General features: G+C 43.0%; 1 protein-coding gene across 2 annotated transcripts; it reads right to left on the bottom strand.

Moving 5' to 3' along the window:
• Positions 1 to 909: 909 nt before the first annotated feature.
• Positions 910 to 20,334, bottom strand: SLC16A9 (solute carrier family 16 member 9). 2 transcript variants are annotated; one of them, XM_072870513.1, is made up of 8 exons: positions 20,203 to 20,334; positions 15,894 to 15,953; positions 15,336 to 15,453; positions 14,039 to 14,267; positions 5,727 to 5,870; positions 4,706 to 4,801; positions 2,165 to 3,073; positions 910 to 1,823 (listed from the first exon to the last, which is right to left on the bottom strand). In XM_072870513.1, the coding sequence occupies exons 4-8, from the start codon at positions 14,232 to 14,234 to the stop codon at positions 1,645 to 1,647; spliced, it is 1,524 nt and encodes a 507-aa protein (XP_072726614.1). In that variant the 5' UTR covers positions 14,235 to 14,267; positions 15,336 to 15,453; positions 15,894 to 15,953; positions 20,203 to 20,334; the 3' UTR covers positions 910 to 1,644. The 2 variants fall into 2 exon arrangements, with proteins under 2 accessions (XP_072726614.1, XP_072726615.1); XM_072870514.1 differs by lacking the exon at positions 20,203 to 20,334 and adding an exon at positions 19,508 to 20,043.
• Positions 20,335 to 22,962: the final 2,628 nt, after the last annotated feature.

Below are 22,962 nucleotides of genomic sequence, written 5' to 3'. Positions count from 1 at the left end.
TAGCACTTTGACAATAAAAGGTTGCTCATTACATGACTGGTTTTTATCTTAAGGATTATTTATGAGTCAGAATCACAGCAGACATTCGAGGCACATAGAATTGCTGAGGACTACTTGGGCATTTGCAGGCAACCACCACACAGGGTGTAACTCAGGACTAAGAACTTCTACCTCATCCAAGGCTTCCCAACATGCTCCACTAAACTTTAAACCTACAGCAAGAAGCCAAAGCACATAGCATGTGCCACAAGTGGATAGATTTCTGTGACTACTACGCAAGAGCAACCGGACACATCTTTGGCACGGGAGCAGCTACGGAAGCAAAAGCTATTGCACAGGGCGTGCAGGGCAGTGCAGAGCTAGCCTTTGCTGTAGCACCTGCCTGGCTCAGGAAAGACTTCAACCTCACACAGCGTTCCCCCCCAAGTCGCGCCAGCCTTGGGCTAAACAAAAGCAAAAACCCAACACACACACAGAGCTAGCCTGCAGCTAGAAAGTATCCACGCAGTGGGTTTCAGGGGCTCCCTCTTCATTGGCCTGTTTGGTGTTGAAAGCGTTGCAATTCCTTCCACCTCAACTTCCCCCGTACCTCTTCTGTTATCCCTCCCCCATGCTTTTTCTTGCTCCCTGTTACTAACTTTTCTCCTCGCTATGTCCATTTCAAAAATGACAGAGCACAGATGACATCGCTGTCACATTTTTCCTTTTATCATCAGGTCTACCTTGTTGAACGCTCTACTACTAAGCTCTCCGCAGCAGGTTCAACCTACTAAACTGTAGTTGTGCAACAACAGATGCTCCCAGTACTGCCAGACTGCAGGTGACTTGCTTAGAAACACTCACCAGTGGGCTTCTGTGAGCACATCTCCAACTCCGATCCAAAGATTATGAACTTGCATATAATCAAGTCAGCATTTCTTTTCATGGTTTCAACAATCATATTTATTCCTTGGTTTAAAAGGTTTTGGTTCAACAGTTTTATAAACAGACTTCACAAAATGTGCAATATTTATAAACATAGTTCTTAGTTGCAGTGGTAGTAAGACTCTTTACTTTCATCGTAAAGTTCACTTCAGTTATGCAACACAAGGTTGGTTTTGTTCCCTCTCTTCCCCCCACCCCAATTGGCACTTCATTGTAAATTGGAGAAACTTTAAAAAGACAAAAAGTTAATCTAAGCATGATGTTATAAGCACCTTGCCACAGTATTACATTCTAATAAGGCAAATTTTTGTTTTGTAAAGTCTGATTGTGCAATTCAAAGACCTATAAAAGGTGACAGGCATGCCAGCCTTCTCCTATAAGGAACAGGCCTTCATTTTTACTTCAAAGTTTTCACCCCTCTGCACCACTCCCCTTAAAAAAAAAAAAAAAGTACAGCTGATAATACAGCAGAGTATACCCTTTGCAGGGTGAAAGGAAATTACAGTAGACAAAGGCTGAAAACACAGTGCATAGTAGACAAAATAAGACTGTTCTTAAAAATAAAATAAAAAAGAAATAGAAGAAAAAGGAACTGAACAACAAGCAACAATGGAATTTTTCTAGTGGAAGAGGATTTTTGGGCTTCATAAATAAGTGGAAAATTACTAAAATACTTTGCTATATAATATAAAAAAGCGCAAAGTGTTTTCCAGTTGTCACCTAAGCTCTAGATGCAACTTTGTAGGAGTAAGTATTTGGAGGCAGCTTTGAGCTCTGAGTGGTACAGGCATTCCAGCAGGGTAACGCTGCCAACAGCAGAAGAAATCCACCCAGTAAGACACAAAAGCCACTGAAATAGAATGCAGTGTCATACTCCTGTGTCCAGTCGTAAAACCAACCTGAGGGTGAAAATAAGAGAGAAGCGCATCAGTGAGAAGTTAAATGTAACACAGCGCTGTAAGTTAGAGAAACATCATTAAAAAAACCACCACCAACAAAAAAAGGCCAAATCTAAAATGCAGCTTGACCACTTAGACATGAAACGTGCTTTTCATCAAAGCCAAAACAAGAATACAATCAGCTTGGCCAGCTCAAGCAAAACAGGCTTTAATTTTTGTTGAAGATTTTGATTTCATCTTTCCATTATTATTAGGACCAACTAGAACTACTTGCATGCAAATTAATTCTGCCTGGTCCTGACAAGCTCATGTTCATTTTATAGTGTCTACCTTGATCTTACCTACAATTGGTGGTCCGAGGCTATTTCCAAGTCCAGCAAAGAACATCAATATCCCATACGCATGAGTCAGTTTCTCAATTCCCACAGTCTTTGTTGTTACATACGGAAAAATTGACCAGTTCCCAGTCAGAAAACCCAAAATCCCAGAAAGCATCGCTAATGTAAGGTAACTTTTGGCAAACGGAATTGCAAACAAGGCCACTCCTGTCATTAGTAAGGTAGTTACATATAGATATAAAGTGTTAACCCACTTAAAATCTGCCAATATTCCTAAAGTAAGTTTGCCAACAGCGGTCATAATGCCTATAATGGAAATAAGGGGCATATGATAGTCATCTTCATTAATGTTTGCACTTCTTGCTACATCTTCCATGAGCAGAGAAGGAGGAAATCCACCAATATCAAAGAGCAAGATGGCAACAAAGAGAGCTGAAAATACTTTGTTCTTAAAAAGAACCACGGTTTCCTCCCAGTAGTTCAAATAGAGCTGCCACTTCCTTTTGGCGAGTTGCTTGCAGAAGTTTGTCTGTTCTACAACTTTCTTTTTATAAGTGTCTTTCTCATTTACATTTATTGAGCTTAATACATTCTTATTTAAAATTATATCCTGTTTGTAATCAGGTATATTGTTTGCACATTTTTCATCAACGTAGCCCTTTTCAAGGATGCTTATATTTTCTTCAACAGTCTTTTCTTTTTCATGGTAAACAAAAAATTGATCTGGAACTTTGTCTACACATGTTTTTTCTGGTGGAGGGGAATCAAATGACTCCAATGGTCTCATTAGGCTGCCACATGCTAATATATTTAGAGACAGTGCGCCAACTATTAGCAGACAACCATCCAGTCCATATAGATCAATAAGCTCTCTTTGCAATGCTGCATATATAAAGAGTCCAACACTTGAGCCTATAAAAGGAAAATAAGATCAGTTTAAACTGAAGAACTGAGAACATTCTTCAACACTAACAAACGTCTACATTTCAGCAGCTACAAATACACTGTCACAGGAATGGTAAGTCATTTGTGCTCCTCTCTCCCCAGTCAACGAACTAGTAAGTTACCATCCCTCTTGAAGTTACAGTTTCCTTATTGAGTATGCACAAAATAAAAAGCCTTTCAAAATATCTGAACAATTCATGATGATTAACACTAGCAGACACTTTAGAAACAAGTAGGATCAATACTATATCTGATGAAAAACATCAAAGAACTATTAAGCCATCCTTCTGCCATGCAGTCACACACATGTATCCCTTCAGGTACCATTTTGCATTAGCACAGTTAGAATTTCACACACCAACAATTTCCCCTTTCTCCTCCTCGCTGCCACCTTCCTCCTCTAAGGCAGGAACAGACCAGGGGTTCACCAAGAGCCCTCCTAGAAACAGCCCTTGACTGCTTGGTGTTTAAGGAAGGGGGCTTACATGGCGGGAGTTTACTCCAAAGGCATTTCTGAAGCTCTGCAGGGCCAAACATGCATTTGAGAAATTCAGCTATTCAGAAGAAAACACTGAAGAGTAAGCAATTACTGTGAACACAAGCATTTTATGCAATCCCATCAATTTAAAGAAAAAACTCTCAGTTGAAGTGAGCGTAGATCCATTGTAATCAATGGATGTCCACTCACAAATACAGAGCATTGGTTTTTCAAGTCAATTTAAAGACAAACTTTAAAATTAGTTGCTGAAGACTGCCTCTAGGTTATATTAAAGCCATTTATATACTTCAGTGCTAAACACAGCAAAAAATAATTATAACATTCAGATCTGTTGTCTTCCAGATACTAAAATTAACCAGGGCTCAATAAGATCAGGCCTTAAGGCAAACCACCTGGAATCCCAAAAAAGCCACTGAAAATAATTCCAAGGAACATTTCTGCAGAAGTCCCCCTTTATTCCATTGGTGTGGATCTGGCATTAATATCTCACAACACTGACTGTACTGACCAGGCCTCTCCTCACTAACAGCTACTTGAGAATTTTCCTTGTATTATCAGAGGTTCATTTTTCTAGAATCTGTTTAACATACATGGACAAAAAGCTGGGATGAGCTTTAGGAAGATTCCGAATTTAGTCTCCTCTTAGATTGAAAATGAAAAAATATTAAAAATGTAAGCCCAAACTTCAGCTACTCCTTTAAAGATACAGCTAATGTTGAGGTTATGGTGATCCAGCATTTACATCCTGCATCTCCAATCTCTTTCTCACCTCTGATCTTGTGTAAGAAAGAAGAGAGCTCTGTGGAAAGTTTCCCCTCTCATCACCCATGGCATACAGCCCAAGCTACTCATGAGTCTGCTTTCATTTTAGTGAATATCCTTTTCTCATCTGTACGGGTAACCCATACCGTACATCTGCAAGTGTAGTTACTATTTTATCTGAAGCCTGATTTTATCTGTTCATTGCTACTGCTGTTTTGACTTAAGAAGTACTTCAGGAAGTAACTGAGAAAAATATAATCTCCTGGGTTTTATTGCCAAGGTAATGGTAGCTCTATCAGAGTTGAAAAGTGAGACAGAATGACAATTAGAAGTCATACCTGTTGAAATCAGACCAAGTGCAAGGCCTCTGCGTTTGTCAAAATAGTGGCAAGTGATGGTAACTGTTGCGGTATACAAAAGGCCACATCCAAGCCCTTGAGAAAAAGAGTTAGAAATAAAGCATGCAACATACTCTGGGAAATGAATGCCCCTTCTTATTCCCCAAATAATACAGTAGTGTACCCTAGGCACAGAGGTACCTTTTAACTCTGGCTCAGCACCAGCCACACAAGCCTCATACTGACAGGGCCTTTAGGCTGCCTGCACTGTCCCATCTCCCCCAGCCATCCCCGGCTACAGAACCTGCGTGGAGCAGGCTGGGTTTGAGGAGTTCACCAGCTCAGGTTCTGTGCTACGTGGAAGGGTTACATGGCTTTCAGGCCAGCGGCTGGCCCCAGAAAAGAGCAGAGCTGTGTCCATGTGGCACTGTGCCCGAGCCAGCACACTGCTGGGTGCCTGCTGGCCAGAGAGGTGCCCGGATTCCTGACACAGTTAATTTGATAAACCACCCACAGCAGCCCTCTGCAGCACAGAGGGGCAGGTCACCACCTGCCAGGAGAACAGGACATTCACGCCTTTAGCACAGCGTTTTAGGTTGAATCCAGTTATGTGGAGAACAACATTGCTCCCTAATGATCCCTAATTTATCAAATTAGAATGAGTACGTGACAAAACTCCTGAAGAGATGTTATTCCTTTAAGACTGGCACTTCACCCCTGCAGAAGACCTGCTTTATTCCACACCTTAGGTAAAACCTCAGCTTCTCCATCTCTAACAATCACATCAACAGAGGACAAACTGTTTTCAAACCCTGATGAACACATGCATTACTTTTATCTTTCACTACATGGTAACAGTCTGCCTGTGCAACACCCCTCCCCGCCCCAAAGTAAAATATTCCTTGATAAATCAAGTCCCAGACTACTGCTGCCTCTGTGAATCAGCTTCCCATTTCAGATTCATAAACCAAGACTGAAAATAATAGATTAAGTCTCTATAAGAAGGAGAAGTGTTTCTTACCAACAACAATCCCATATGAAATATATAGAAAGTATATGTTAGGTGCAAAACTGCTCATCATGAGGCCCCCGGCCACCATAAAGCCACTGAAAATTGCTACTGGTCTTGCTCCAAAAGATGATACGCATATACTGCAGACAGGACCTAGAGGACAAGCAGAAAAAACATTCCTAGTAAATAGCAGCACCAGTAAGAACTTCTAAAAAATCTCAGTCTATGGAAAAGTTTCTTGAGACAATTATTTATATTTACAGGATTCTTTAAAAGTCAGTTACAAAAAAACATACAAGATCAGGCTTGCAAGATTTTTGCTCAAGGAGAAACTGACATCAAGACCATGAAATGGTACCAAGGTTGGGAGGGAGAGAGCAAGCAAAACATTCTTTAAATACAGGATGATACATACATACCAGACTGTAACACTGTCACTGCACACCTAAGGACTTGTACAAAGGTTCTGAAAAGAATCTTCCTCTTTAGGTACCAAAAGAAGTTAGACCATCAGCCAGGTTTTAACTAAGCGGGTATTTTTTGACAGAGCCCAAAAACTGTGTTTCAGAAAAGACAGTATGTGTATTCATCTTGATATAAGATGAGATTTATAAAACTGAAATGGAAAATAGTAACTTCTGATCATAATCATGGTAAGAATGCCACCTGGTGCTGTCATAGAGGAAATATCTGCTGATATACCAGATAAAGACAAACAGTACTCTTCCCTAATTTTCTAGGGAATTAAATACCGGCCAGTTAGTATTCTACCAAATAACTGTTTACTACTTATCTTGGTTTCTACTGTAAAACTATGGAAACTAGAAGGCATTTATTGAGAACGTCCAGAGCAAAGTTCATGAAGTTCGGAAGAGGTTTCTTCCTCTCCTTACCCGCCCAATGTGTCTTGGTTGGTTAGTTGTTCAAGAACAAAGTGCAGGCAACCTTCATACTCTGCCTCTGCTCAGCCAGTTCTCCCCTCACAGAAGTTGTACAACAAGCACTTATTTTCAGTTGTGTGACCTGGAATACACCTTTTAGTCTGAAGTAGTGTGCAAGCTTGGTGCCTTGCATAAAGAAGCAACCAGCAAGGGACTTGGCTTGCAAAAAACAATCTCTCATCTGAAACCCTGCAGTTCCAAACATTCATACATAGACTTATATATTAGCCCCAAGATCCCAAACTCAGCAACTCTGAGATTAGAAGTTAGATACACAGATGAATGACATTATTTAAAAACCAACAACCCCACCACCACCACCACTTTTGTATCACATTCGCAGTGATATAAAGACACTCCATGGTCAAAACGATCTGCAAAAGCAGTAACTTTGGAATCTGCCGTTTGTTAAGGTTGGTCCTCCCTGACTCACACATAACTGCGATTCCCAACAGATGGGAGATGAGCCCAGAGAGGTGATATGAGGTGAACAACAGTTGGAGCTGAGGACGGTGCTTGCCTGGGTTTGCAGACAGGAGCTAGCAGCTGGGAATGTAGGCAAGATTTTTGTGTGGTTACCAGCCCTGGGACAAGCAGTTCTGGCAGGCAGGAGCACAGACTCGTTAGCAGGTGAAATGATTCTCAAAGGCAAGGCAGGTCAGAACTTTTGCCCTACGTAAGAGCTATCTACCTAGGGAACGTAAAGGGAAGCGAGTCTGAATTGGGGCTCATCCAGGCAAAGAGTCAGAGTTAAAGAATCATCAAGAAAAATCTTCTGGGGAAGTGGGGCTTATTTGGATTTTGGAAACGATGAAAAAGGAAGATGTAAGCGCTCGCTGCTTCTCAAGAGTCAGCACACTGTGGGAATGAAAGACAGCCAGAATAACTTGGGCAGAGCAGCTTGCCGAGAACAAAAGCTGAGAGTGTTAGATCGCTGCTGATTCTTAGAATTAATTATTAGAACTGGCAAATTAAGATTGGTATGTTTCCTAAAACCACGGGATTTAAAAATAAACAAAGGATTGAATCTGTATTACATAAAAAATTCTTTTACACTATAAGAACATTAGGTAGTGATAACATAATTCAATTAAGCAGAGGAATTTGCACTCTTTCTATTCTTTATTTCTCACCCACTACCTTCCTAAAGCAAACAGTATTTCCCTTCCACCTGCTCTCTATATTTCAACACAGCTACTTTCAGAACATCTCTCTCCAGCCTGGGGTAGTGGTACTGGTACAGACTGCACTGATTGCTACTAGAGGATCCAAGGTGAAGCTGGACCCTCTGACCCCAAGCCAGGACAAGGGAGATACAGAGCTGAAAAACACGTCTCCATAATCTGACAAGGACAGTCTCCTCTGGAACACCATCAAAAGCATCTCTGACAGGGTCCAAGGAGATGCTCTTCCAGTTTCTCCCACTTACAAAAAATAATCCCAAAGAAGAACAGGAAGTACAAAGAGATCTTTTTGCTCTGCAATGGAAAACAACCTGCACAAAACTGAAGAACCTGCTCCAATAAGCTCAGTATTAATGTGTCATCTCACACAGCAAGAGATCTGGCAGCTCAGCAATGACCCTGTTTATAAGAAGGAACGCCAGTATAAGTATTAAAACAGTTATTATAGGTTTCCAGGACGAGCAGAAAAACAGCTCCATCTTCCCCTTCACACTAGGCCTTACTTTCACACTCCCCTCATCGTACTGCTAGAAAATAAAAGTCACAAAAGAAAACCCCCATGACAGTCAGCATCTTTGTTCTTTTCCCTGCCTCCTCGCATTCCTTCTCCTTCTCTGTTTCCCAAAGAGCTGGCTTTTTTTTTTTTGACCAGGCACAGTACCTTTGGTTATTACCATGGTATTTGCACAGGAGTTCACTGTACACAAACATGTTATTCTCTACAAGTAACTCAAGCACAATGGGTTCAAGGCAGTTAATTCTGGTCAAACATTCAACTTTCCCAGAGTGGGACTGAGACTTGCTCTGTGAACTCCTGCCCTGTGGATTTTGTTCAAAGTGGACATTCTGAAGAATGTAAGAGTCTACATACAGCGGCATAGGAAACAGCTCTTCAGGCAGTATAAGGGTTTTCATTTCATTGACTCTCTTTCAGAAAGATCCTTCCACTGATAACGTATTTCTCATCATAACGTGAACAACAAAAATAAAATCCCAGTGGCAATCCTCAACAGTAAGCATGGAAAATGGCTTTTAAGCCAGAATTTTGTTCAGTTTGCCAAGCAACTCCAGGGGTTAGCACTGGTATTAGAATAATATTTGAAGACATTGATAAACATTTACCTCTTTTACAAATAAAATCCCTGGGGCTTTTTTTCTTCCAAATGATGTATCTTAAAACTAGACCAAACTCTATCAAAAAAAGATAGCAGCCCAGTTTATAAGAATGACGGCTACATCCAGGAAAAAAACTGTATTGTTCTGAAAGACTTCGAAGCCAGCACAGGCACAGCCAGCGCTCTTCTGCACACAACTTGTCAAGGCTTGGCAGACAGTAATACAATTACCAGGCTCTGCAGGGGAGCAGTCAAGAAGATCCCTAGACAAAATGGGAAGAAACAGCAGAAAGAAGATGGGTTCTCACAGTAGATCTTCATGCAGAGAGACCAAAGAGGAAGAACTCCTAGGAAGAATCATTTGTACATTGATATTTTCATTAAGATTTTTTTGAATAAAAGACTTTACCCTCAGTGAGACCTGGATGTGACATTGAGTCCTTCCTGAGATGTGAAAACAAGCCATCTGCTGCTCACACAGGAACTTCACAACTACCGCAATTTTCTGATCTCCTGACAAGTACGAAGTCGTTTTGTTTAACGAACATCAAGAACTAAGACTCTCTTCCACAACCTTCTCGCATGAAGAGAAAAATTCTGCAAACTAACACTCCCTTCCCTCCACTTGCCCATCTCAAGGGTCTTCCCTCCCTCACCTCATACGCATACAAAACCTTTTGTTAAACAAACAATACAGGACAACTAAGTTCTTTTTCTTATCACCTGCATTAATCTGACCCACCCTACTTGCTGGTATCTGTTCAAGCCTGTTGAAACTGTAGAGTAGAAGCAATGCTCATGGACTGCACATAAAATCCACTGGACAGAACACAAGAATACTTTTTGCATATTAAATGCATTGCTAAAACCTGGTCATAATAAATATAATATTCTCCAAGTGTTTGTACTTTGGATAAGAATATAGACCAGAAAAAGCCTTTTTACACTGAACAGCAACCAACTCTCAATGGGTTGAAAGGACTGCTCCTTTCTGATAAAGTTATTAAATGAACTGGGCTCCTCTTTAGAGGAATCTTTGGGACACCCTCTCCCCTGCCCACAGACTATGCTTCCATAGCTTACAGCAGGGGCTACCTATGTGCAAGGTTTTTGTCCAAAAGTGTGTAGATGCTGCAAGTTGAGCTGAGAGTTGTAAAAATATTGCTTGAAAACACAAAATTAAGCTTTTTAAACATTTAACACTGAACGCCTCAGATCAGCAGAAACACCCCATTAATTTACCAAGACATGCCTTTCAAGGGAGAACCTTCCCTTTGTTCCTTCTCCATTAATAAAGGGGAGTGGGAATGGGAGACATATTGCTGATGTCTCCTGCTATGCCAAATACTGTGAAGTCAACTCTTACTATAAACAGCTTTGGTGCCAATTATGGGTGCCAAAGTCCTTGTCTGTTTTGCTTTTAACAAGTGTAACGGATCGAATTTAATTTCAGGCCTGAAATGGATATAAAATTAAGAACACGTGGTGCAGGAGAAATGCATGATCTTCGACAACATAACAAATAGCCTCCTCTGGCCGCTTTTAGTAGGGGAAACATGCTAAGCTCTTTCAATTTCTTCCTATGCAACAAGCCCTACATCGTCCGTGGAGCCATGTGCCGCATCCCCTATAGCCTGACCAGCATTATGACACCTAGTATTGTAGGGGAGGTCTCACCACGGCCCTGTACAATAACACTGATGCTTTTCTTTCACTGTTTTGGGCACATTTCTTCCAATACACTGTAAGGTCACATCACAGAAAGTTATAACTCAAGTCATCCTGCAAGGAAGAGATCAACCTGTCCCATTCCCTTTTCCAGCTGATGAGCTGCACAGTCCAGCTCAGGGCTGAACGCTGGCCTTAGCAACACTGTCTGTGCCGCAAGCAAGAGGACAGAAATCAAACACCGGGCGGCTCGGAAATTCATCTCAATAAACAAGGTGCTGTACTGGGTTTCTATGTCTCGAGTCTAAGTTTAGCTCTCACACAAGTCATAAGTAAACATTGTAGAAAGGATACCAATACAGCAAATGTGAAAGGACTCACCAGCATCAGCTACTTTAAGAAATGTTCAAGACTACATGTACAGAGGGAAGGGGAGAAGACACACAGAACCTTTTTCTGTGCCAGCTGGCATACATATAAGGACATTTTCTTCTTTTTGGTGAAATTACAGTACTAATACAGCAAAGTCACTGGACCTACCTTCCACTGTTACAGAAGCTAGCTAACATGATTTCCAGTGCTATCAGTGAGAAAAGTCTTCCTTAAGAAAGTGGACACTAACTTATTTCCTGTATGTAGCTGCAAATCTAGCATAACTGCCATTCTTCTCCCCGTCTGGCATCTACAGCTTCAGAAAGGTGATGTTAAATTGGAGTGGGCTCACAGAAGAGTCTAAATGGCTCTTCAGAAGAGCCTTAATTAAAAGAGCGGAAGTCTCTTGTATCAAGGGCAAAACGACTGTATCAAGGTACAGGCTTAAAAGAAAATTTAGAAGTAATTTGATTGCAGTCTCTAGACATACACCGCACTTATTCAGAGACACTTCAAAATATACCACTTAAAGATAACATTATTCATCAGCTGAAAACTAAAACCAAGAAACTTGTATCATAAGATTACATTATTTTAAGGAGGGAATTAACTACTGAGAAAAGCTGTAAGAGAGAGAGAATGCACTAAATGAACATGTTCTAAATCAAATGAGAATTACAATATTTTCTGCATGCAACATGGATTGCTTTAAGAGTACCAATACTTGAAAATATGCCTTTGGATAACTAGATCAGAGACTAGAAACCAAAATAAAGGAGGAGAAGGGAAAGAACAACGAATACTAGAAGAGTCAAGTTAGGAACAGTAAAAGGCAAGGGGACTGCCAAAAGGCTTTGGGGTGAAGCTGTCCCGTTACTAGCATCCATACATGCAATATTGCTGCTCAAATCAGCTTGCTTGGGGAGATTGTTAAGTTAAGTTACTGATAATATCTTTTCACATACATGAAAACAGACTAATTTAGAAAAATTCAATTAGCCCGATCATCTACTTAACATAGGCTACAACACACAATGGTCCCACCTGGCCTATAATACTGGAACCTGCAATAGCAGAAATAAGAACAGAAGCAAGTTCTCTTTTCCTATATTCATGAAAAGGGCCTAAATTTGCAATGTGTTATATCAATAGTTTTGCACTGAAAACACATATGTTCTTTACACTAGGGACTAGGTCTGAAAAAGGCCTGCTATGAAAACTGCATGAAAATTGTAACTTGTCAAGAGCATTCCAGTTTTAGGTAGAGGTTATGACAGTTATAGTGTCCCTCCAACAAGTTTACTTTAAGTAAAGTTATCATTAAGGTCAGATCCCAGCTTGATAAGACAGTGGGAGCTTCCATTTCAGATAAAGCAGAGAACATATATTTTGTTTTCAGTCAACTCTGATAACATCAATGCAATTAAAAGGCCCTTGCTGTCCTTTTCTTTAAAGGCATTAAATGTAGGAACGATTACTAAGCTTCCAAAACCTAAACTGAAAGAATAAAAGTACACTGACAATGTTCCTCCTAACCTGTCAAAATTTCAAGTAATTTAATCATTCCATACCAAAATCAATTATAATAGTACCTTTTGTTTGTATTATTCACTCGCTGAAGTTTCTATTTGCTATAAAGGACACTAATAACAATTGCTCACAGTGGCAAGACAGAAGACACTAAGAAATCTGGAAACTAGCATTGTGTTGACATACGAGAAACGGGGCTGAGGCTGTTGTCAGAGGAGTGAGACAGAGACTTCTGGTCTCCAGAGAGAGGGTTTTTCTTCACCCCTTCTCTTGCAATCCCCTTCTGCCTAGTTTTTCTTCAGTAACTATCTTGTTTAGCCTTTTTTTCCCCCCACTTCATTCTCTCACTCAAGTTTATTTAGGTCATGATCCGTTAATAATAGGAGTTAATGCCCTTAAAAGAGGAAAATAAAAAAGTATGATGGAAAAGCAGTCTACAGTCCTTTGCCCACTTACACCCTGAGACTGAATATAGTCTTCCTGTGGTTAATGATACACCTGCCTTTGCCCATTTCTATTCTGCCTAGTGATATAAGACCCTAACACAAGTGTGACACCAGTATCTGGCCAGTTATAGCATCATACAAAGCAGTGGTCTTTATTCAGGTCTGTATCACTATTTGAACGTCAACTTTCTTTTAAGGAGAGATTTAATCAGAATCCTGAGATGCATTTTGTCCATTAAGCCACGCAATTGCTTTTGCCCGTAGCAATTTCTCTGCTGACAGGCAATTTTTTCCAGATTCAGCAAAAAGATAATAGTTCTCATGGTGCATCTTTGAAAAGCAGAAGTCAGTGATATTACCCAGTCTAAAACCCATGCTTGATATTAAAACAACAAAAACAAAATGGACCTATGGACTTTCAAAGTGGTGTTTTATTTCCATAAATCCTACTGTTACTCTCCAAGTGACCATGTCTTACTAAAGAAAAGCTTCCAGTAAAGTTGTTTTATTTAATGCTACTGTTATCCATAACTTTCCAGGCTTCAAAGGGAGTTTTTTCCTCAAACAAACAGTGGAAAAAATCCCTCACCCACCCTAACTGGTGGGTTTACTTCTAGAGCTGAAAAATGAGTAACTGGTTTCTTAATTGACTTTTTTTTTTTTCTTAAAGCACTTGAACCATTTCAGACTAACAGGTTGCTCTGATTTTAAAGATACTAATGCAAATGTTAGTCTTAAAGCCTGATTAAAAAAAATAAAAAAATACCATCAACAAAATTACCATTCAGTTTCCCAGACAGAGTTTGGTTTTTCTAGTTTATTCAAATGCAATAATTTTCTATGGGTAATATTTTTATTGCTCTTTTACCATTATATTGGTTTGGTTTATGTATAGTGGAACTATAAATGTAATCTTCTTACCCATCTTGACCTAAAACAAAAATGCAGCATCCTCATTCCATCACTTGCAGCTGTCTTTAATATAATTCCAAAAGCACACACAGATGAAAGCATCTATTAGAAACAAACGTTTCTATTTAAGATAAATACTGCATCTACACTTACTGGCAAGCAATCCGATTCCATTTGCTAGTGATCCAACCCAAGCAGTCTTGCCTTTCCCTTCTCCAAAAGCATCCAGCCATTCTAAATACAAGACTCCCACCGCCAGCGGTGATCCATAACACAAGAACTGAGTAAAGAAGGAAACGACAACAATCACCCAGCCCCAGCCACCATCTGGTGGTTTCCGAAATACCATCTTGTCAGATGAATGCAGATGTACGGGCAGGACCTGTGTAAACAAAACCCAAACAGAACAGAGCATTAGAAATGTGACTGACCTACGTTTGCTAATACAAGTGAGCTGTACAGAGAAGCACATATTCAAACAGAGGCTTATTTCAACCATCCTTCAAGAAATCTATGCAACACAGCATACAGGCAATGAAAATTAGTTACCGTTTGGTACTTCTACCTCTTCTGCATAACACAGGAACAGTACACAAAGCATTAGTAAGTCATACATACATCAGCACTGTATTACAGAAAGGGGGAACATTTCATTTGCTGAGTGTTAAAAAGGCCTTGTGAAGACCTCAGGCATTAATATCTGCCACAGTTCAACAAGCGAACCACATGGCCACCAGCTGTTAAGCCCTCAGATATCCTGAGTGAAGCGTATAGGCTTGAAGGATAAGAAAAGCTACAAGCATAAAACAAACTCAATAAATAATTTAGGATTTTAAAAAAATTCACAAGTATAAAATTAGTATTTCAAGGTCACACACACAAAAAAATCTCTATTTAGTTGTAATCTCAGCAGCTTAGCAAGGTGTTTGCCACCAGATAGTGTACTCTGGGAGGGGCAGGCCAAGCAGAAGACTGAGATTCTGGAAATAGTAACAGTTCAGTACTCTGCTCTGTCAACAAGGTGATGTGTAGAGGAGTGATGCATCCAAAAATCACTTTGTACACATTAGTAAGTGAAGTGAGTTCTAAAACTGTATACAGGTGTTGGCTTATATGCCAAGACATGACAGTATTAAACACGCACACAAAAATCTCCTATAACCTGTTATAGTGTCCGCTCTCTGCACAGTTTGCACATATCACCCTTCTCGAAACTGGCACTCACTTCTTGTGATTCCATAAATACCATCCTACTCCTTTGCATGGCAAGATCCATCACCCAGGCATATATGGCTTTGAATAACTGTCCTCACACCTTCTCAAGACTAGTTTGTGAATGTAGGGACTGATGCCCCTAACATCTAGCAAAGAATTTATAAGTTTCCAGGCTAAACTGCTTTGGAGTTCGGATGACTCCAATGACACGTGAGTCCCTATGCACACAACTAACCTGCCCTCCCTCTCTACAGGGAGCAATCTGCCGAAGTGATGATCACAAACCCCATGTTCTGTTCCTGGCTCTGTCACTAACCAGACGTGTGATTCTCAACAATTTTATTTCCTTTACCCTGTAAGACAGAAACAGATAAGATCTTAACCCTGTTTTCTTCGTGAAATACTCTCCAGGACCACCTTCACACTACAGCTTACGCATTAAGACTGCTGCAGTAACAGTTCTGCTCTTGGAAACTCCAAGAGGCAAAGCAGAAAAATAAACGCATCTCACTGCCTGTTTGGCTTACAACCCAGAGGAGATGGAGTTCTTCAGCTTTTCAGTGAAAGGAAAAAAGTTACTGCTTTATGAAAGCAATGGTGTAATTGAGTAGACAGTAACAGAACTTCCATTCAAGCTCTCCATACTCATTGATCAGGCAATATTTAAGAATTTGCATTGAATACTTGCAAAAAAGCTGCAGTATGAAATTTTGAGGAAAAATTACTATAGAGACATGAAAAAGGTCAGTTCTAGTTTACAGACACACTTAAATGTTACTTTGAGGGTACTTACAGATGATGACACAAAAGTCTTTCAGCTCCCTACAAATGTACCTTCACGTGGCGACTCTACCTGCAGAAAAAGAGCAGCAAAGCAAGTTTTCAGCCGAAGTATCACTGCAACAGTGAACACAAGTCTGAAAAACTGGTGTCTTCACATTAAATTTCTTCTTTTTAATATCTTTTCAGAGGACCTTCAGAAGTAATCACGTTATCTCAGTGGAGAAATACTGATCCCCCCTCAATTAACTAACAGCTGACAGCAACCTTGAGCTCCAAAATAACAAAAACATTGCCTACTAACGTAAAATAAACTTTGACATTCTAGGTCCTTTAGGAGTGATTTACAGTTTTAACATAATGACAGTCCTTCAAGATACAGTATTTCCAGTTACAAATGTTACAAAGTTATATGTTTCAGTTATGAATGTAAGCTCTGATTTATTTCCTCAAATGTCTGATAAGTGTCCATGATTACATCAGATGCAAGGGTGACAGCTGGGGTAGACAGAAATCATACCATACCGTAAGGTATCAAAGCATTAAAAAACTGCTTATAGGTACTTTCCTGCAACAATAACCTTTATACAAAAGGGGATCCCAGTATTTGTACACAAAATATTTAAACTATAGGTACGCAGTCACCAAAAGGGCTGATGTATGCATCTCTCTGCGCATTAAATAAGCATCACTTGGCTTGTTTTGTCCCTGACTGGAGTAAAACTGGTGGAAATAAGTAACAGCTTCAAGAAAAGACACTTCCACTGAGAAGTGCCTTGTTCCACTGAGCAAGGAAGTTTTCAGAAACCCACTAAAATAATGGAAACACACAGTGAATAAACCTAACTCGTATTTATTTAAAAAGTAATCTTTAGAAAACAAACACATTTTAGCTGTTATATTGATTTCTACTATATTGACGCCCTATAATTTGGCACAGAGACAACTCTGAGTTCAGTTCTGCTATTCTAAACATTTGATGGGGAGGAAGGGAGGGCAGGGCAGGGGAGGAAAAAAGTTTTCGTAGTCTTAGGTCACATAGTCTTTTCTAACAGAAAGACTAAAAAAAACTCTGGATCAGTTCCTCATCTGCTGCAAGTCTGCACGGCTTTATTGACTTTAACCAACTGCTCCCAACTTGCGGCAGCAAAAGAGCTGACCTCCTACATCCTGACACATCCTATTTTGCACCACAGATCTCTTTTGCACCTTTTAGCTAAATAACAGGATTTTAGGTAGCAAAAACATCTCTATTTTCTAAACACTTCAAGCCATTTACAGTCTGTAATTGTCAAGCAAAAAGTGAAAACCACCATCATTTTTTCCCCCAGAAATCGTCCTCAAAGTGAAAACAGATCTATAGTGTCCTAGAGTTTCTTCTTAAGAGCCAACATGACCTGGCTTTTCCTTCCCTTTCTTGCAGGTTGCTCCTTCACCTCACACCGCTGTGTGCCTATTACCTAAAATAAGGCATATTTTCTAACTTCCCTGAAGGCCCGTTCCCCAGAGCCCTCTGCTACGATACATGGTTAAAGATGTCCCAGTCAACCAAACCGCTGCTGGGACCGTGGATATCAATACACCTTTTACTGGTACCTTATTTAATGCCTCCCTGAAAATGACAAGTTGTAGTACAAAAGCTTAGTAGCACGGACAAGAGCCGACAGTAGGAATTAAACCGTCGCTACTCCCCACACTGCCTGCATGGGCATCAAATCTGTGCATCGACTTGGGAGGGATCCAAAGTGCCTTTTACTATTTTCTGTCTGTGTGGAAAGAGGACACAGACTGTACAGATACCCGTGATCATCAAAAATAAAGAAGCAGAAACACATACAGAAAAGAGCACTTAATGGTTTTGTTTTCTCTTGGAACCAGACAGGAAGACTTGTGTGATCCTGGAAAGAGATGAACAACCATGGGTTTAAGATTCAAGTGGGACCCATTTCACAAATCTTACTGTTCACAAAACCTAAGGATGTTGTTTCAGGCTCCAGGAAACCTAGTCACTTCAAAAACACTGATATGGAGAAATGAAGCATAAAGAATTAAACAGTAACTTAAGGTTTGGTCAGAAAAAGCTTTTCAGCGAGTTGTACTCACTGTGAGTAAGAATCAGAGGAAGAGAGCTGCTTGATGAAAGCCTTTACAACAACAAAAATAAACCCTAGAGAACGGAACTGAACAACAACAGTTTTAATATGGAAAGAGAGAGGTGTCTGGCTGCAACTATTTTCTTTTATCTAAGCAGCTTTATCACAGTATCAAGCTCTTTTTCTATAAATCTTAAAATTTGGCTTAAAGATGACAGAGGAGTACAAAAAAAGAATCGGTCTCAAGAACAGGAGTACGATCGAAACGTTAGCCATCAGCACAGAAACTCATATTAATCTGTGGGAAAGGGAATCTTGAGAAAGACAGTAGCAATATGACTGTTTCCAGTTTGTTATTTGTGCAACCGGAGTCTGGTTAAGTATGCTGCTTTCTGCAAGCAGCACATAGCTGCAAAGAAAGCCGACGTCAGCAGAATAACTGTGTGTTTAACACTCAGCTATTCCAGTTTTGCAAGGCACTGGTACAAATTAAGACGGTACCAGCCAGAATGGTAACACCCCTCATTTTAAGTTGAGCTAGATTTCACGTAAATTTCTATTTATTTTTCAGGCAATGTTCTTCCAATTATCATCTGAAGTTTCTGCTACCCTTAGCTTGCAAGTAACACCTAGAGTATTAGAGTGGCAGTGATACATTACAGTTTTTAACATGTCCATTGTATCTAAACGCCTGCATATATACTTAAATGACGGTATAAGCATTGTATTAAATGCACTGAAAAAGACGCATCTGTACTTTGATGACATTGGACTTTAACTCATGTTCTAACTACAGTAGCTGCCCATGTTTAAATATTTGTCCAAGTTCTTTCACACTGAATATAAATATATATTTCCCTCTCAGTTCTCAGCGTCCAGGTCTACCTATTTCTCATGCTCCTCTACTTTCCCTTTTGTAAGTTATGCAAGAGGCTCATCAACATGAATATTTCCTTCCATTTCTGCCTGATGAGGGAAGAAGCGTGGAGTTTAAAAGAAAACAAAATACCAGAACAAAACTTACTGATAGCATAATAATGTTTTTCCATTGTGCAAAATAAGCTCCCATAAAGCAGCATCAACCAGGGCAGCACGTAAACCCGCCAGCTTTGTACAAATCTGTCAGCTCAGCAGAACCAGTCCTACCTGTTTCCAGAGCCTCACTGCCCCAGAGGGGATAGAAACCCCCCCCCCAAGACACTAGCACGCATTCATACAGACAGTTGTAAGCCGGCGCTGCTATAAACCACCAGACAACTTGATTTACCAGAGGAGAACTCCTCTGCAAAACGAGAGCGCGGTGTGCGCCGCCTTACGCATCACAACCTGCGAGGGGTCCCCTTGGCGTCCGCTCTCTCAACCGGTCCGCGTCCCTTGGCCAGGTCCTCCGTGGGGATGGATGGGCTCTTATAGCCCCCAGCTTGCCTCGCCTCTCCCCGTGCCCCCGGGGTCCAGCCCACACCCCCGCTCCAGAGGACTGCGTTACACATTGACGCCTTCCACCTCCAGACCCGTTTCAACAGGAAGCGCTCACCCGCGCAGCAACGCGCGCTGAGAGATGACTGAAGGTCGTCCTCACCGGCCCCATGCCACGCACACAGCGGGACAGGGTCGCGCCACGCCGCCCCACTCCCGGGCAGCCGCGGCCTCCGAGACGGGCACCCGCAACGGGCACGCACCGATGCTGACAGGCGCCCGCTGCCATGTGCCCACAGCAGGCACCGACGCCGCGACACCGCTGGGTGCCCACAGTGGATGCCAGCAGGCACCCACAAGGGACACCAGGAGGTACCCGCAGCCAGCACCGAGGCGTGCTCACAGCGGGCACCGAGGGGTGGACGTCGATGGGCACCACAAGGGACGACGCTGCCCCGGCGGGCACCCAGGGGTGCCGGCAGGTCCTGAGCCAGCTCCTTTCCGCGGAGCCCCGGCGCTGCGGAGGCCCCTGCAGAGCCCCCTCAGGGCCACCGCCCTGGCCCGGCCGCCCCCCGCACCCACACCCGGAGCTGGGACAGCCCCGCGAGGCCTCCCACCGGAGAGCCGGGCCGACCCGGGTGGCGGCGGCGGCCCCGGTGGGGGAGCCCCACCGCCCCCCGCGGCTCCCGCCGGCCGGCCCGGCCCCCTCGCTCCCCTCACCCGCGGCCCGGCGGCGCCCCACGCGGGCGGCCCCCGGCCCCCCACGGCCCGGCTGGAGCCCGGGTCCCCCCGAGGCGGCGCCGTCCCCGTTACCTGCGCCCCGCGCCGGTGGCAGCGGGCGGCCCGTGGGGCGGGGGCGGCCGGGCGGGGGGCAGGAGCCGCCCCCGGCGACCCGGGGCAGCCCCGCATCCCCGGCGCGGCGCGGCGCGGCGGGGCGGGGCGCGGCCGCGGCCGGTGCCGGCACGAACCGGTTGTAACTCGGGCGGGGGGAGGAGCCGCCGGGGGCCACCACCGCCTCCGCCCGCAGCCCCGGGGCGGGGGGGGGGGGGTGCCCCGGCCGCCGGCCCGGCCCCCGCCCCTCGGGGCAGGCGTGGGGCGGCCGCTCACCCCTCGGCCCTCCTCCTCCTCCTGCTGCTGCTCCGCGGGCGGACCCCGGCCTCGCCGACTCCCTCCGCTCCGCTCTCGCCGGGGAGAGGCGGACCCGGGTCCCCGGCCGAGGGCCGCCGCCAGCCTGGGGCCGGGCGGCCGCAGCGGAGCCGGGGCAGGAGCCGTCCTCGTCGCCCGCGCAGCGGTGGGGCCGCGGGGGAGCGGCGCTCACCGTGGTGTCCCGCCGCTCGGCCCGCCTGGTGCCCCTGCCCGTCCCCAGCGCCAGCCCCACCGCCCCGGGTGAGGGCCTGGCTCCAAGGCACGATAAAAGCCCCCTACCACCATCCCCTGCGCCTTTTATTCGCATGCCCACGCTGCAGCCCGGAAGGCAGGAGCAGGACCGCAGCTCCCTCAGGCATACCGCAGCGGCTTTGAATCTGCTCGGGTACCACAGGCAGCGTAACCGCTGCAGGACGAGGATGGGCGCTGGCTCCCTGCCTGCATCGTTGCCCAAAGGCCACAAACTTGCACTGCAAACAGCGATGCAGGCAGCATACATGCAGCACTGCTACCCCAGCCTGCTAGCTGAGGTAAGAGACAACTCACTTTTGGATCAGTGTAGCCGCTGCCTTTAGAGGCAGTGTTATTAAAGCCCTAGCCCAGATCAGTGTGCATGGCACGTACAGCGCTGTTAGACATTACAAGGTAGCTGTCAACTCACACAAGTTCAGCCGCCTGCAACTTTCACCCTCCAGACTGCAAAATTTGTTGCAGAAGCTGACTGAATACTCAGCAAGTATCAGGCTCTACCCAGGGCTGTGTGTTCAGTGTGACAGCTCTGCTGCTATCTCTACCCAATTAGGTACCCACACAAGCTGCAGGTGGAAATACAAACATTACCAGAATTGAGTGAAATTCTGAGAGCTGAAATATTCTTAGAGCTGAAATTCTGAGGCAATCTCAGGTGTTTACAGCCCATGCAATTCCTACAGGTATGGCATAACTCCCCTTTCAGACCTGCGGACCAGATTTACTCCTCCGCGCAATATTTAAAGCTTCATGTACTTCAAGTATCTTTTAAAGTGCCTAGACCCACCTCACTGTGTTCAGGCAAATATTAAAATGAATACTTGCTACTGGAAGGACTGACAGAAGAATGATACAAACTCAAGACTCACTTCTAAGACATCTCTGAAGTAAGAAGGCCTCAGGTGGCATACGGTTCAATTTTGGGTATCTCATGTCAAAAAGGGCAGCCAACTGAAAAGAAAAGAAGAGAACAGGAACCATCAAAGCTCTAGAAAACTGATCCAGGGAGGAGAACTGAAATAAATGGCATTTAACCTAGAGAGAAGGCAGAGGGGAAACATAACAACATTCTTCAAGAACTATAAGGAGTTATTGCAAAGAGAAAGGAATGAATTGTTCTGCATACACATTAGGCAACTAGAAGAGGTGAGTGGGCTTAAACTCCATCAAGAGATATTGCTTTAGATGTTAGGAAAAGCAAGGCTAGCTTGGCACTGGCAGAGATTTCTCTGGGAAAGTGCAGCATTTTGGGAACACACATGCACCAGGTTGCCGAAACAAGAAATGACTGAAGACAGGTGCTCAGATAGTAAACAGCCTCTGTTTACTTTGATAATTTCTTAGGCTCCAGGACACAGGCTGAAATCAAAAGGCTAACTGAAATCTTTCTATAGCCACACAAGAGATGACTGGAAAATAACAATTCTGAAACAACAATTCAAGATGTGCTGTTTCCTACACTTCAAAACAAAAATAATAAATACAATAAAAACCTTTTTGCATACAAGTACATATAAAGCTCCAGTTCCCATTACAGTGCTTGATATAAATGTTTTGCTTTTTGAATTCTACAGAAGCTTAAAAACCAATGTTGTGGGCTAAAATTAAGCACAGGACATTTCACTCTAGCAAAATTGGTCATGAGCATCTGAAAAAACAGTGAAGAAGAATATTCATGTATTCACAAGTAGTCGTTAGACTACTGCATACAACAAGCTTGGAGTTCATAACAGTTTATCTATACAGGAACATTCAGAAGAGTTAAGTCATATCAGTTACAGCATATACTGAAATACACTGGATCTTTATGCAGAGGAAGCAGTCCTAGTCAGATGCAAACTGACTTTAGATCACAGGCAGCTTTGGACCTGAAAAAGAAACCCCACTTGAGAATTAAAATGCACTTCAAATGAATACATATTGATCCCAATTGCTTTGCTTTAACTTCTCTGGATGCCCTCCTGATGACAAGTCCTCCGCTTTTAATGAACTCCACTTTTCATATGAACATGCCAGTCAAGTGCATACCATAATTTTGAGAGGGCAACCTTGCTGGCAAAAGACAGACCTGTGAAAACAAACCACAGAAACAAAAGGCTAGAGGAAAGAGTCACTCCTCCATGTCTCCTTTGTCCTTGGTTTCATAACAAGCAACGCAGCTCCCTCCAACTCTAGGTT

This window comes from Ciconia boyciana, chromosome 8 (assembly GCF_034638445.1).
Source record: "Ciconia boyciana chromosome 8, ASM3463844v1, whole genome shotgun sequence".
Lineage (NCBI taxonomy): Eukaryota > Metazoa > Chordata > Aves > Ciconiiformes > Ciconiidae > Ciconia > Ciconia boyciana.
The sequence above is the reverse complement of the archived record's forward strand: the minus strand, read 5'-3'. Positions and strand labels throughout refer to the sequence as shown.

Coding starts and splice junctions, on each gene's coding strand:
- SLC16A9 (XM_072870513.1), bottom strand. CDS start 14,234: ATGGTATTTCGGAAACCACCAGATGGTGGCTGGGGCTGGGTGATTGTT. Junction 4,802..5,726: donor TTCATATGGGATTGTTGTTG/GTAAGAAACACT, acceptor CTTTTTCTCAAG/GGCTTGGATGTGGCCTTTTG. Junction 3,074..4,705: donor ACTTGGTCTGATTTCAACAG/GTATGACTTCTA, acceptor TTCCTTTTATAG/GCTCAAGTGTTGGACTCTTT.